General features: G+C 36.2%; 1 protein-coding gene across 3 annotated transcripts in view; it reads right to left on the reverse strand.

The window, feature by feature from the left end:
* Positions 1-16,868, reverse strand: part of SLF2 (SMC5/6 complex localization factor 2) — a 51,127-nt gene that overhangs the window by 18,849 nt on the left and 15,410 nt on the right. For all 3 annotated transcript variants that reach the window (XR_013368022.1, XM_077877927.1, XM_077877926.1), the window contains exons 7-13: positions 14,935-15,057; positions 14,369-14,536; positions 13,294-13,396; positions 7,764-7,839; positions 6,817-6,958; positions 2,389-2,491; positions 1,596-1,772 (exon numbers count right to left, since the gene is read on the reverse strand). Coding sequence is in view for 2 of the 3 variants with exons in the window: in XM_077877927.1 (XP_077734053.1) it covers positions 1,596-1,772; positions 2,389-2,491; positions 6,817-6,958; positions 7,764-7,839; positions 13,294-13,396; positions 14,369-14,536; positions 14,935-15,057 (892 nt within the window). In the remaining variant the exon portion in view is untranslated. The remainder of the gene's footprint in view (positions 1-1,595; positions 1,773-2,388; positions 2,492-6,816; positions 6,959-7,763; positions 7,840-13,293; positions 13,397-14,368; positions 14,537-14,934; positions 15,058-16,868) is intronic.

The following is a 16,868-nucleotide window of genomic DNA, read 5'->3' on the forward strand; positions in this document are numbered from 1 at the left end:
AGCACCTGCCTTCGGTCCAGGGTGTGTGATCCTGGGAATCGTGGGATTGAGTCCCGCATCAGGCTCCCTGCATGGAGCTTGCTTCTCCTTCTGCCTCTGTGTCTCTGTCTCTCTCTCTGTCTCTCATGAATAAATAAATAAAATCTTAAAAAACAAATAAACTTTGGAAGAGACTGAACAGATATACTAATCAGAATCTCACTTGGCTTTTATGTTTTGTGCTATGGCATACCTATACCTGCATCTAAACAGTCCTCTCCAGGAGAATCTAAATCTAAATAAATCTAATTTAAGATTGATTGATTGATTAATTTTAGACAGAGAAAGAGAGGGAGCATGTTTGAGTGGAGGGAGGTGCAGAGGGAGAGAGAAAAGAATCCTTAAGCAGACTCCCCGCTGAGTACAGAGCAGAACTGGGGGCTCCATTCCAGGGCCCTGAGATCATGACCTGAGTCGAAATTAAGAGTTGGACACTTAATCAACTGAGCCACCCAGGTGCTCCTAAATAGACCTAAATACAAATACCCTAGAGGTATATAATGAAAGCTGCAGAAGATCATGTTTCTGACCTGGGATTTCTTGCATTTTAGGGATCCTCAACTATTTCAGTATTTCAAGTCTAACAAAATTGCTTCAAAATAATCTCTGAGTAGGGGAAGAAACTATGGGATGAGGGTAACAGATGGGACAAGGTTGATTATGTCCTGTTAATTGTTGAAGCTGGGTGATAAAGTACTTATGGGTTCATCATACGTGTCTATTTTTGCACTTTTGAAATCTTCCACCAAAAAAGGTTCTAAAAAATAGAATTCTTAAAAACCTAACAAAAATTACACACATTTACCATTAATATGGCTATAGATATTCAACTCAAATTTTTGTTGTGACTTTGCTTCACCATTTCATGTAGGTCTTTCCTAAAGGTCACTTCAGAAGGGCCTTCCCTGACTGCCTTATCTGAAACAGCAGAGGATCCCTGCCTTGCTATTATTCTCTACACCCATGTCTTGCTTTATTTTAATTTGTGGTCCTTACTACAACTTGACATGATATTATAATCTATATTTACTTTATTATTTAACTCTCTAACATAAAACTGCCATAAAGGCAATGGATTTATCTTTTTCATGGCTGTACTTCTAATACATTAATGCTGGGCCCACAGTAAATTCCCAATAAACACTTAAAAAAAAAATGAATAGCTGCAGTTTTAGAGAAGATTCAGTTACCATAAATTTAAATAATACAGTTCCTTGGGTGCCTGGACGATTAACTGATCAGTTAATCACATGCCTGCGGCTCAGGTCATAATCTCAGGGTCCTGGGATTGAGCCCCGAGTTCAGCAACCTGCTCAGCAGGGAGTCTGCTTCTCCCTTCTCCGGCTTCTGTTCTCTCTCTCTAATAAATAAATAAAATCTTAAAAAACAAAATACAGTTCCAGTGAAGATAGTCCCTTCCTCAGTTTATTTTTCATATGTTAGAGATCTTAACAGGCTAGAAAATAGTAATTCCATATGCACCATGAAAGTCAAATTGTGATGGTATATAAAAAACCAATGCTAAAATCAATATAAAGGCTTTAAGTATGGTTTACCTTTGTGTTCCAATCTCTAATATTTTTCATCAGATTTATCAGGAGGCTCTGAAAGTCCACCAGAGGAATCTGTTTCAGCTGTTTCTCCAAACTCATTTTAAACAACATTAAAATCAACAACATTATTTCACGATCTTGGTAACCTTCTGGATGTATGGATGTACACAAGCCGAGAAACTGTGACAGAAGTACAGAGATAAAACAACTTAAGGAGATAAATTTCACTTGGAGAGTTTAAATTATAAAAACTTTCTGACAAAAAATGCAAAAGTAAAAAACATCAAATGTCTGGAAAAAGAAGGCAAGAAATAAAGAAATGCTCATTTAATAGTTGAAATAGGTGACAAGATAAGTATTTTATTCTCCAATTTTCACTTTTGAGATTTTTTAAATGGTTCGGTATCACTGATTTGATTCAGCCACTAAAAAGTTTTAGCACTGTTATTAATTCTTAATCACTAAGTTAAAGTAATAACTTCTTCTTTAAACATCCTAATTCTAAAAAATTATTGGTTCCAAAAAATACTGGTTTCTAAAAGCTTCTTGGTAAAGGTATTCCTAGAACTGTATTAATTCTGTAAATCTAAAGTTCTCTTTTACTCCTAATATTAAAACAAAACAAAAAAAAATAGCAAGAACGACATTTGATACAAATACTATTACAAGCAATTTCAAAGATTGGATATTAGTAAACCTCTAGTAAAACACTAGTCATTTTGTTTTAAAACCTCCAACCACAAAACTAAATGGTTCTAGTTCTGTGCTAAAGACATAAAAAGTAGTTTTCCCCTACCTTAACCACATTTAAAATGTTGGTTTCAGGAAGAGTTGAAAAAATTGGCTTACAAAATGAATCTTCACTTCCATCCCGTCCCCAAGTCATCTGTGTTTCAGAACTATTGAAAAGTGAATAAAGTAACATGAAATTAGGCACAAGATAATTATTTTAAGAAATATCGAACAAAAAATAAGTTTCATTGGGGCATAATTTACACACAATAAAATATACTGATTTTAAGTTTTGACAAATGTATATAGTAGGGTAACTGTCAAAAGAATAAAGAAGTAGCAGGACATTTCTATTACCCACAAAATCCCTTCATGCCAGATCCAAGTCACTCTGCTATCTCCCACTCCAGGTAAACACGAATCTGATTTCTATCTCTATTCATTAGTTCTCCCTTGAACAGCTACTTTTTATAAGGCACTATCCTCACTGATTTTGGTGGTGTCAGAGAACTACGTAGAAGGTGTCTTTGACTACAAAAGAACTCAACATTTGAAGGTCTCAATGAATAGACAGCAATATAAAGAAACAATTCTAAGCACCTTAATTTTGGTTGAGGTAATCCGTGAAGGTTCATGGAGGAGGAGATACATGAATTTGGCCTTCAAAAGTTATTTTGTTTAATTTTTTGAATAAATAATACCTTCATATGGTTAAAAAACTTCAAAAGGTATCAAGGCACAGTATGCTGTGAAGAACTATCCTCAGTCTAGGCATTTTGCCCCTACTTGCCCTCCCCATAAATCGCTACTAGTTTTCAGTCCTTCCTTCTACAGGCATTTTATGTATATACAAATAAATATGAATCTATGCCTTCCTTTACTATAAACTGTACATAGCACACTATATACTGTAGTATACCTCTCTTATTTCACTTAATGTATCTTATACTTCCAATAACCTTATATGAAAAGCTTTCTTAACTACTAAAGTCTTTGCTTGGTAGCCCTGTGTGCCTTCCTAGATAACCTCAGGCAAATTACTTAAACTATCTATGCCTGACTCCTCTATAAAATGGGAATGAAGTTAGTATCTAATAGTTGTAGTGACCATTAAATGGTCACTACATGTTAAGTCCTTAGGACTGTCCCTGGCACATAGTAAACAATATGTAACTACTAGTAGTTGTGATAATTATTAATGTATCATGATTTATTTAATCTGTCTCCATACAGATACTGTCTTGCTCTTAGAAACAGTGCTTCAACCAGTGAGACAGGTTATATTCTGATGAGCAGACACCGAGGATGGAGCTGAGGGATCAGTATGAGAAGAGCCAATGCAATGACTAATACAGAGGAACATCAAGTAGACCAATTTTGTTAGAACAAAAGGGAGAGCAAAATAGAAAATAGGTCAGAGTCAAATTGTGGAGTCTTAAATATAAGGTGTAAAGGTTTGAGAACCAAAGAGTAAGAAATTCAAGACTATGTTTCATAAAAGGAATCCTCCAAGAATGAAAAGAATGAATACCTTGGAGGTAGAAAGCTTCCAGGGAAAGGTTATTTTTTCGCCAGGGTAGGCATGAAAAGACTATCTGAATTAGACTGATACTGGTAACAAAAAAGGAAAGAAGAGCTGTGACATGAGCAGAGGAAGTGGAACACAGGGATGTGAGAATTGATGGAATGTAAAAGAGAGAGGTTAGTTGTGACTCAGATTTTTAATAAATATTTTAAAGATTTTATTTACTTATTCATGAGAGACACATAGAGAGAGAGGCAGAGACACAGGCAGCGGGAGAAGCAGGCTCCCTGCAGGGAGCCCAATGCAGGACTCGATCCCAGGACTCTGGGATCATGCCCTGAGCGAAGGCAGACACTCAACCCCTGAGCCACCCAGGCGTCCCGTGTCTCAGATTTTAAGTCTGTACATCTAACACAATAATGGTCAAGAAAAGAACTGTTCTACTATCCTTTAGTATCGTATTTTCCCTATCTGAATATTTAAGAGCCTTCAGACATTTCATACACACCAACAAAAATTGTTAAGTTGCATGTGAGTCTTAGAAGAGAGCGTTGCGGTCATATCTCAATAGGATTCAGTCTTGTACTCATGTTGGTTAAACAGGTATTTCATCACAGTTCACTCATTACTTCACCAGCTCCTTCCTGCTTTCCTGTGCTCATTGATGCCTACCATTACACTGCAACAGTTACTACAGCCACCATCTCCCTGCTGTAGTCACCAAACCTAAGGCCAACTCTTCAACTGGTAAGTAACCAAGAAAAACAACTATCTCACCAAATATCATTTGCATGCATTATGTCTTAATGCATTCATTATATATCTTTACTTCACTATTTCTACTTCAGTATCTACTTGCAACAGTGAAGAAAAATTCAAATCTGTTGCATACAACATACAAAATTACCACACGTTACTGAATTCATTGAATGTTAAATAATAAAATAATTGGCATTTTAACTTTTTAAAATATAGGTAGTTTGAGTATTTTAATGATGTATGGAGGAAATGTTGAGTTTTTCTGGATGGGCCAGGAAAGCATTTTTTTCCCCTTATTTAAAGTGACAGAGAACATAGTTTTAATCTGAAAATTTGCTATCCAACATATTTTTAGATACAGATTACATCTGAGCAACAAGGGATCCTATTATGGAATGGAAAGAGAACTAGAGAAATAAGAGTTTGGCTTTGGATATAGCAAGTAACAAGAATTTACCTCTCAGAAGTGAAGATGAGTATATTTTCGTAATTAAGAACATTCTTATTTCTATGCTGTTTATTTTTTCGTCCAATATTCTAATAGGTTATTGATCTTTTTCTCTTTTAATTTGAAACTAAATTTGAAACTAAACCAAACCTATGTCTGCAACCAGAGTTGTTTCATTCACACATATATGCATGAATATGAAAAATTATATGAATATATACCTCCCTCTTATCCCTTTTGAGGCTTTTGATTTTGTGTATAGTGACTACTATCATGGCAAGTTGTGGTCAAATGACTTAATTTTCCTTTTTATGGCTTTCAAGTGTGAGTTCATACACAAAACCATTTTCTCTTTTTCTAGGATTATAAATACCTGCTGGTTTCTTCTATTACTTTTATGGTTTCATTGTTTACATTAAAATCTTTAATCTATCATTTTGAGATATGGATGCAAAATTTTTCAGATGGTTACCCAGTGTTCCAAACAGTGGAAAATACCAGATACTTAATATCCTACTCTTTCCTCATTTATGGAAATAGCATCTTTAGCATAGTGTCTCTGTCTTTGCTCGTTTTGGACTTACTTTCTTCCACTGATAGAGCTTTGCATCTTGTCCTTGTCCTATACTATTATCTGCTAAAGCCAGTCCTGCCTCTTAACTCTTCTTTCTCAAAGCTTTTCTGGAAATTGTTTTTTTCCATATGACTTTAGAATTACCTGTATAGTAACAACTCTCCCCTTCCCCACAAAATATTTGATTGGGATTTTAAAAAATATTTATTTATTTTTAAAAGATTAAAAAAAATATTTTATTTATTTATTCATGAGAGACACACAGAGAGAGGCAGAAACACAGGCAGAGGAAGAGGCAGGCTCCTTGCGGGGAGCCTGATGCAGGGCTCAATCCCAGGACCCTGGGACAGAGAGAGAGAGAGACAGAAAGAGAGAGCACACAAGCAGGAGGAACAGCAGAGGGAGAGGGAAAAGTAGACTCCCTGCTCAGCAGGGAGCCCAACACCAAGCTCGACATGACCCAAGCAGAAGGCTGATGCCTAACCAGCTAAGTCATCCAGGTGTCCCAATAGTGGATGGTCTTATTAAATTTTTTAAAAAAATTTAAATGTTTCTATTTCCTCCTTGTTAAATATGATGATGACTTTATTTTTTGAATTTTTTTAAATTTTTATTTATTTATGATAGTCAGAGAGAGAGAGAGAGAGAGAGAGAGAGAGAGAGAGAGAGGCAGAGACACAGGCAGAGGGAGAAGCAGGCTCCATGCACCGGGAGCCCGATGTGGGATTTGATCCCGGGTCTCCAGGATCGCGCCCTGGGCCAAAGGCAGGCGCCAAACCACTGCGCCACCCAGGGATCCCCTGATGATGACTTTAAGACTAAGACAGATGTTAAGGGGCACCTGGGTGGCTCAGTCGGTTAAGCATCTGCCTTCAGCTTGGTTCATGATGCCAGAATGCTAGGATAGAGGCCCAAGTCAGGCTTCCTGCTTAGAAGGGAGTCTGCCTCTCCCTCTCTCTCTGCCCCTCCCCCTGCTCATGCTCTCTCTCTCTCAAATAAAATCTTAAAAAAAAAAAAAAAAAAAAAAAAGACAGATATTAAGAATGTATCTAATTCAAGACCCATTTCAATTTTGAGAGATTTAAAAAACCAAAAATGGGTATTGAACCTAACAATTTATTAATTGTTATTATATTACAAATTATTAAAAAGAATGTTTTGGGGAGTTTATAAAAACAAAACTTACACCAGATTGTCTTCATTAAAGTCTGGCTGAAGATTCTCCAGAGGAAACAAAGATCTAAAATCAATTCCCATATTGAAAAACACAGCTGCTATATCGGATAATGATGGGATCCAGGGCCAAACTGGTGAATCACTGAAGGTATCTGGTTAACAGAAGAAAATATTTTATCCCAAATCCCAGGTTCACAAACACACAGTTGCAAGATGACACTATGTAGTGAAACATGGATATTATGATGATTTTAGAGAAATGACATCTGATAATGATATATTAACAATATAGTTATTTAGAATGATCATATAGGAATTATACATTTTCAAGTAATGTGAAGGAAATGACATTTATGAAAATATTTGAGAGTGATGATGAATAAAAGAGAGAGGGAGTGGTACACTTTGAAAACACTGAAAATAACAATCGTAAAATACCAACTACTTCTAACACAGGATGATTTTACCATTTTCAATCCCCATATAGTCCTAATTCTCAAAACAAGTGAAAGATATAAATCACAATGCTGTTTAATGAAACATGGGATCTCAAAAATGAAAAAACAGTTGTTACGTTTTTGTAGTAGATACTTTCAATCTCCTTAGTGCATAATCAGTACAATACTTGCTCATCAATAAGTCAGTTAAAGTTAATTGGCTAAATAAACAAACATGCAACTATTTCCACTTACCCAGACAGTAACTCATGAGTTGGTAAATATTAAGTTAGGGCTGTTCCTTTAAGATCTTATACCCTTTTCTCAATGCAACTAGAAAAATGCAGATACTCATTTTTGATTGGCATTTCATTTCATTTCATTACTAGAGATTTTAGATCACAAAAATAATTTTTATTCTATACTTTTGAATATCCATAATGTTTAACAATTAGAAATAGACTCCGTACACAGTATTCAATAATTCAGACTACTAATCAGAGTATACTTATATACTCACCATTTCTAATCGTTATTTCCATCAATGTACTTAAAATCTGCACAGACACAATACAGTCTGTATGAACCGACATCATCTGCCAAAGTAGATAAAAGTATTAAGAAAGAAGAAAGAAAATGAGCACTTATTACTTGTCAGGGAAATACAAAGGTATTTTGCCGTGTATTTTAATATGCATTTTACATACATTTCATTTTAATATTTAAAATAACCTTATGAAGTGGTCATTCATTATACATAAGGCTCAGAGAGATTAAAATACTCCACCTACATAAGACACGAGGAGTTGGAACTTGAAATCCAGGTCTGATTCTAAAAATCAGGGCCTTTCTATTCTAACATGCTGTTTTTACAACTTTCATTTATAATTAGACAAACATTTGAAAACTATCAAAAACAGCTTTCTAATTCATGTGCAATGAAATCCAAAAACCCATAAAGGAAAGGCTGCTTGCTAGTTGTTCATAGGCAAAAACCAAACCACAATCTAGTAAAAATGTTTGAAACGATACAATATGCAAATTAACATACCAATATACTTTTTATTTTTATTTTTATTTTTTTTAAGATTTTATTTATTTACTCATAGACACAGAGAGAGAGAGGCAGAGACACAGGCAGAGGGAGAAGCAGGCTCCATGCAGGGAGCCTGATGTGGGACTCGATCCCAGGTCTCCAGGATCACGCCCCAGGCTGCAGGCGGCGCCAAACCGCTGCGCCACCAGGGCTGCCCACCAATATACTTTTTAAAAGATGTCTAATATCACTAGTAGTCAAAGAAATGCACCCCCCACCCCCAATAAACTCACCTGCAGACTCAAAAAAAAAAAAAAAAGAACGAAAGAAAGAAATGCAGAGAAATAGAGAAATGACAAGCTATCATTAGCTTGTCAAGAGAAACTGGACATTGAGATTGTTAATGATCAAGAACATTGATAACACCCAGTGTTCATTAGAGTATTAGGAAAGAGGTAGCATGGCCAGTGTAAGCATAATTTGGTAAAATTTAAAAAGTAATTTGGTAGGTATTTATGCAAAGTTATTGTCCTTATATTTTGATCTAGTCAGCCTTTTTACATATAGAAATTTATATGCAGAAGCATATAATTAACATAATTTTACAGTAAAAGATCATTTTGGGGGAACAAAATCTCAATTTAAAAAACATTTAAGGGATCCCCGGGTGGCGCAGCGGTTTGGCGCCTGCCTTTGTCCCAGCGCACGATCCTGGAGACCCGGGATCGAATCCCACGTCAGGCTCCCAGTGCATGGAGCCTGCTTCTCCCTCTGCCTGTGTCTCTGCGCCTCTCTCTCTCTCTCTGTGACTATCATAAATAAATAAAAATTAAAAAATAAATAAATAAAAATAAAAAAATAAAAAATAAAAAAAACATTTAAGGGCAGCCCCGGTGGCTTAGTGGTTTAGCGCCGCCTTCAGCCCAGGGCGTGATCCTGGAGACCCGGGATCGAGTTCCATGTCAGGCTCCCTGCATGGAGCCTGCTTCTCCCTGTGCCTTTGTCTCTCTTCTCTCTCTAATAGATAAATAAAATCTTAAAAAAACACAAACATTTAAAAAAATCCTATGACAGGGACACTCGGGTGGCAGCTCAGTTGGTTAAGCCTCCAACTCTTGATTTCAGGTCAGGTCATGATCTCAGGGCTGTGAGATCAAGCCCTGGGTTAGGCTCCCTACTCAGCTGGGAGTCTGCTGGAGATTTTCCCTCTCCCTGTCCCCCTCTCCTCCCACTTCCACTTGTGTGCATGCTTTCTTTCTCTCAAATAACTCTTAAAAAAAAAAAGAAAGAGAATTATGTGACATGTTGAAGGTAATTTTATTTTTTTAAAGATTTTATTTATTTATTCGTGAGAGACACAGAAAGAGAGAGGCAGAGACACAGGCAGAGGGAGAAGCAGGCTCTATGCAGGGAGCCCGATGTGGGACTCGATCCCAGGTTCCAGAATCACGCCCTGGGCCGAAGGCCGAAGGCAGATGTCCAACCGCTAAGTCACCCAGGCGTCCCTTTGAAGGTTAATTTTACAGTGGTTTTGTAGGGGAAAATATTTCTCTTTCCCTTTTGCTTTGAAGCTATAGATTATGATTATAGTAAATTTAAATCTAAAATGCAAGAGAGAATAACCCAAACTCTGGTTTCAATCAGGCATATTTGTATCATCGTATGTTTGTATTTGCATCATTTGCATGTTTGTGCCATTTTCAAAATCAACTTCTGTCAAAAAAGTCTGTTACATGTTTGTGTTATGTTTTGCCACTAGGTTGCAGCAACATTCAAAGGCATGTTGGAAACAGGACAAGCTTTGGTAACAATCTTTTTTGGGCAGTAATGAATTCTAAGGTAGGCAACACAGTTCATGGAAATAAATAAATATGTAAAGAGGTGTATATAACAATCTAATGTCTATCAATTGAGACTGGGTTAAATAAATCATAGTATAACACTACAACAGAATATGATAAAGCCATTAAAAAGGATGACAACATTTCTACTGACAAAAATACTCAATAATTTGTTATCAGAAATAAACAAGTTACAAAACAGCACATATTCTGTTCATATCATCATACAGTAATCTATGTACATGCAGAGAAAAATCTAGAAAACACTAAAATTTAAGAGCCCCCAGAAACTGGGGTGGCAGTAAGCCTTTAAGAAAATTCTTCTTTCCATTTTACTTGAACTTCGCACAATCAAATGTGAATTCCCTTGGGATCCCTGGGTGGCACAGCGGTTTGGCGCCTGCCTTTGGCCCAGGGCGCGATCCTGGAGACCCGGGATCGAATCCCACGTCAGGCTCCCGGTGCATGGAGCCTGCTTCTCCCTCCTCCTGTGTCTCTGCCTCTTTCTCTCTCTCTATGTCTATCATGAATAAATAAATAAATCTTTAAAAAAAAAAAATGTGAATTCCCTTTGAAAAAATTTTTATTTTTTTATTTTTTATTATTATTATTTTTTTATTTATTTTTAAAGATTTTATTTATTTATTGAGTCACAGAGAGAGAGAGAGAGAGAGAGAGAGGGAGAAGCAGGCTCCATGCAGGGAGCCTGATGTGGGACTCGATCCCGGGTCTCCAGGATCACGCCCTGAGCTGCAGGCAGCTTTAAACCGCTGTGCCACCGGGGCTGCCCTGAAAAAATTTTTAAAAACTAATGTCTTTCTAATTTTATATACGCATAAAATCAGGAAAATGCAAACATTTTCATTACATTTTAACAATTAAATTTACAAAACGTTAGGACCATAGATTTCATTCTTTTTTCTTAATGGCTGAATAATATTCCATTGTACATGTACACATGTGTGCACGTACATCTGTATCTACTCATCTACTGAAGGACACTTGGGCAGCTTCCATAATTTGGTCATTGTAAATATTGCTGCAACAAATACAGTAGTGTATATATCATTCTGAATTAGTGTTTTTGTATTCTTTGGGTAAGAAGGGTTTAAAAAAACATGAGAACCACAGCATTAAAATAAATTGACATACTTTCTAAAAAAGAAAGTCATAAATTGGCACATCTCTCCATCATGAAAAATGCAATTGAAAAGGAGAGATGAGACAAAGTGTTTTACACAGAAAAAGTGACTAATGAATAATTATTAGTTTAGTTTTTCAAAGAATAAATATGAAGAGTATAAAAACTACTTATATGAAGACATGCTTATATTTTACAATCAGGGTTTTGAAGGCTATAATGAAGACCCACATCAACAAGATAAAAATTAACACAGATAAATGCAAAGTCTTACTTGTAAGTTTAGGAAAAGATATATTACATAATTAGAGAATAACAAAGCCCTGGCATGACAGCAAATGGAAGTTTTGAACTGTAGTAATAGGAATATGTCAGTGGGTAGATGGTAAGAGTCTCACTGGAAACTTGTTTAGAAGGACCTTATCGGGATCCCTGGGTGGCGCAGCGGTTTGGCGCCTGCCTTTGGCCCAGGGCGCGATCCTGGAGACCCGGGATCGAATCCCACATCGGGCTCCCGGTGCATGGAGCCTGCTTCTCCCTCTGCCTGTGTCTCTGCCTCTCTCTCTCTGTGACTATCATAAATTAAAAAAAAAAAAAAAAAAAAAAAAAAAGAAGGACCTTATCTAGAGCATATATCCATTTAAGGTAAGGGGTAAACACTAAGAGTTAAAGGTCATTTAGAAAGATGATCAGTAAAGGGACCAGATATTTAGTGACTGGAGAAAGTTTAGTGTTGGGGGGAGATGAGGGTCATCATCTTTTAAAATAAATGAAAAGCTATTAGATGAAGCATATTTTGGGAAGCTCTAGAAAAGATAATTAGTACTACTATATAAAAACCACAGGGAGGCAAGTTTTGATTTAATTAGGACTGTTTGAAAAAAAAAAAAAAAATCTACTAGGGTCAGAGTAAGCTCCTAACCACTGGAATTAAAGGCTCCTGCCCCAGAGTCTGCACTGCCCGTTATTTTCCTCTGCCTAGAATGTTCTTTTACCATAAAGTAGCAAGACTCACTCCATTACTTTCTTAGCTCTTTACTCAGACCTCACTTACCAATAAGGCCCTCATTATCAATTATCATATATAAACATTCAAAAAATTAAGTTTTCCTTCCACCCTGATACTTCTCTGTATCTACCCTAGCCTACTCTTTCTTCTTAGCACTTAACATCTAACATAATATATCTCTAAATACGCATTCACAGACATACAAATTTACTGTTTCCTCTATAGTACTAGAATATGGCTTTCATGACATCAGAAATGTAAATTTTTTCATTGTTGTTCTCTCTAGTACCTGGCACAGCTGGCACTCAAAAAAAAAAAAAAAGCCAGTTATATGAAAAAAAAAAATGAATAAAAGGCTGTACTGGAATATCTAGTTCTTGCCAAATATGAGATTGTTTGAAATGCTATCTTAAAGCCCAAAACAGAAACTTATGTTTTTCCCCACTTCATACAACATATTTTTTAATAGTCATATTTTTGATACCACCGATATTTATAAAGTTATACAGATAATTAAGTGGATTTAAAAAATAAATCTGAATGAAGAAAAAAAATTTGGTTGCAGAGACACACACACACACACACACACACACACACACACAAATGGGGAAATATTAGTATACAAGTCAAATCCTAAAAATACATATGCAAGAATCTCCATAAAAATGAGAGAAAAAAATATTTAAAAAAAAAACCCACAAAGTCTCCCTCCTCTCCCCCTAAAAAGCATGTAATGTAAGAATAAGAAGAACTCTTCTAAAACTAACTATAATAGTGATTTGCCAGTGGGATGAAATGTCTTAGGCACAATAAACATTACTATCCCACACATAATCTGCATTTGCATTTCCTTTATAATCTCTTTACATAGACTCTTTTTGCCTCATTTTAACCCACTGAAATCATGAATTTGATTGTGCTTAATTATTTTTTTTCTCTAGTAATGTGTAGATATAATTACATTTTAAGTTTGTTTTTGACTAGGAAATGCAGACAACTATACTTCTCAAACATTTTTCTTACCCGAAACAGCCACTTTAACACAGGTACAGGACACTGGACATAGTGATAAGCAGAGGTAAGAAAGCCTTGTGTTGTCAAAAAAATCTGATCTGTTTTTCCTGATCTGAAAAAATAAAGTGAAATCAATGACTGTTACTTTATGGCAAGAAACATCTACCACCACATCTGACATAACCAGGGAAATGAGCAAGCATACCATCCTCAGTCCATGGAAGTGGACTCTACTCCAATATGGATGAGTTACTGATAAAGGAAATTCAAATGACGGTCTAATGCTGATCTGTTGTCCTGTCTCCAGATTTATCTAGTGGATAAACTTACATTAGCTGGCAGTGTTGAGAAGGCTCCTATTAAGTCTCAGAGCATCGTCTGCTTTTGCCAGCTTGGGTTTGTACTTCCATAAAACTCAGCACCAGAATTAATGTGATCTCTCTGGATCTGAGATATCATGCATTGAGAGAAATTAGACCAACTCGGGCACTGTGATACAGACTGCTAATTGCCCATCCCAACATCTATTCTTGCCTTTCCTCTTGGCAACTGAACCCTGATTTTTAGCTTGGTACTCTGGCTCTGCCTGAGACAGAAACCATTTCCCAGCCTTCCTTGTAACTAGGTGTGACCATACTGACTGAGTTCTATCCAACTAACCATAAGTAGAAATGTGTAGGATTTCTGGGAATTTGAATGTAAAGCCTGGAGTACCAGTAGCACCTGAAGCTAAGTCCTTAGGATAGTGGAGAAGAAAGACTATATGGCAAAACACCAGCCCTGGACTTCCTCTCTCTGAACTTCTTTCACATTAGAAAGAAATATACTTCTTGTTTTAAGCTACTATTTTGACAGTTGCTGTTATTATACACTGATATTAACCCTAATTAATAAAGGTGTGTAATATACCAAGCAACTATCTTACACTGATTCCTATAATTAAATAATAAACACAAAAAGCAACGGTAATAAGGATTAGGAAACTGGATAGGTCATAATAGAAATCAGATTATGTCAGTCAGGAATCTTTTAGGGTAATTTTTAAATAGGAAAAAGTAAAATATTTTTCTATTTTTCTACTTACTTAAGAATAAGCTTTTCTACAGCGCTCTGTCCTATAAAACCAGAGTCTCTTAAATCCAAGGTATACTGATTGAAAATTTTTCCGGAATTGAGGAAATTAAATATTTCTTCACCTGGGTGATGATCAGGAATAGCATCAATTGTAACTGAAAATTTCTTTAGAAATTCCCTAGAATAAAAAAAGTTATTGAATACCAAATAGTTACATTGGATATGGTTTTGTGTTTAAAGGTTTTGCTGCAAAGAAAACTTTTCTTACGAATGTTAATCCCACATAAGACTATCCCACATAAGAAGACTTATCATGGGAACATGTGTTTTGCGCCTCCCACTTTTTGCTAGTAATCCATAGCCACTAAATGGGTCTGTGTGAAAAGAAACAATAACCAGGAGAAAAAAATATGTAACTTGGCCTTAACATTTGTCCTTCAAATACATTATAGATGGATTAGGAAATGATCATAGACTACTCATTAAGTAAATAACCATCAATGGTCCATTTATTTCACAAGAACAAAATTTAGAAATGTAAACTTAATAGGGTATATATTATGAAAAATGCTATACCTGTGCTCTTCTAAAAGGCCATCCTCATCATCTGTACTGTCTTGATCTCCAATTCTGATGGGGGATTTAATACCTCGGCCCTGCCTTATATCTTCCTGTAGTTGCTTCTGCAGTTCATCTAGCCTGAGAATTGAAAAAGATAGTTTACTTTAAAAATAATCTTTAGTTTATGTCTAAAAGCAGCACCAAAACAAAACAAAACAAAACAACCTTCCCAAAAAACCCAACCTCTTATTAAAGTACCTTGTTATATGACAAACTTTGTTGCATTGCAGGCCAAATTATGTTTCCCTGAACATCAGGATGTAGAAGAGACTTTTACCCAGCTACTGGTATGATATTAGAATAGTATTAGTTGGAACACCTGGGTGGCTCAGTTGGTTAAGTGTCTGCCTTTGGGACATGGTCTCAGGGTCCTAGGATCAAGCCCCATGTCTGGCTCTCTGCTTAGCGGAGAGTCTACTTCTTTCTCTCCCTCTGCCTCTCCCCCTGCTTGTACTCTCTCTCAAATAATTAAATAAAAATCTTAAAAAAAAAAAAAAGAATAGTGTCCTTCACATAGAAGACTTGAATATTTCTTTATAACTAGGACTTCAAGAAGGATATCCAAATCATTTAGAGAAACGGAAAGGAAAAATGGCAAAGAATAATTTGATCATCCCCTTGAATCTTTAATGCTCAGCTGACTTCTAGTAGACCAACAACCTGATAATGTTAATTAGGCTTTCTAGCAGCAGTAATCATTATCAATGTCATCATGGTTACCATCACAACACCTGACACTGAGCCCTACTATGTGACAGGCACTGTATTGAGAACTTTACGTATTAAATCTTTCAACCTTCACAAGAACCCCATGTGTAGTTTATTACCCATTTGACGTATAAGTAAATAGACATTATTAGGAAAGCTAACTTGCTCAAGCTCACAATGCAGGAACTGGGATTCAAAGCCAGAGAGTCTAGCTCTGGAGTCCTTCCTTATACTGTTTGCCAAGATTAAGTTATTTTAACCAAGGTCCTTATTCCCAGCTCCAGTGCCACAGTAGATGAGTATAATACAACAGTAAGTGACTGGTAAATATACTGATCAATACAGGAAAAAGTCAACCATCAGATCAAACTAGCATCTCTACCTCTGGTCTGTACAGTGCTCATTTTAAATAAACAACTTCAGGTCTGACATTACAAATCACATGAATTCATGAGAAGTTTAAAGAATCTTACAATAAAGAGAATTTCTCTAATTTAAAAAGGGGAACAGGGGATCCCTGGGTGGCTCAGCAGTTTCGCGCCTGCCTTTGGCCCAGGGTGCGGTCCTGGAGTCCCGGGATCGAGTCCCGCGTTGGGCTCCTGGCATGGAGCCTGCTTCTCACTCTGCCTGTCTCTCTCTCTCTCTATCATAAAAAATAAAAATAAATCTTAAAAAAAATAAAAATAAAAATAAAAAAATAAAAAGGGGAACACTTCTGACTAATTATAATTCCTACATTCTATAATTCCTTGTCTATCAAGTTTGAGACACATACATACCAACTTCAAGTCAGTTGAGATTTTTTTTTTAAAGATTTTATTATTTATTTGAGAAAGAGAAAAGAGCGTGCACAAGTGGGGGTAGGGACAGAAGGAGAGGGATAATCAGTGTGGAGCCCAATTCAATCCCAAGACCCCAAGATCATGATCTCAGCCAAAGTCAGATGCTTAACTGAATGAGCCACCCAGGAGCCCAACGTCAGTTGAGGTTTTAGTGAAGTTTTCTGGGCTAGTTTTGTGCATATTGCTTAAATAAGGAATGTATTTTTCCCCCTCATTAACAACAGCAGCTTGTAACTAGTGACACAAATTTTATTAGGTCCATTATGATCTTCAAACTTTTTGATTTCTGTGTGTGTGTAGCAGAGAGAAAGACAGAGATAGAAGGAGAGAGAAACGTAA

Source organism: Canis aureus, chromosome 29, assembly GCF_053574225.1.
Source record: "Canis aureus isolate CA01 chromosome 29, VMU_Caureus_v.1.0, whole genome shotgun sequence".
NCBI classification, from domain to species: Eukaryota; Metazoa; Chordata; class Mammalia; order Carnivora; family Canidae; genus Canis; species Canis aureus.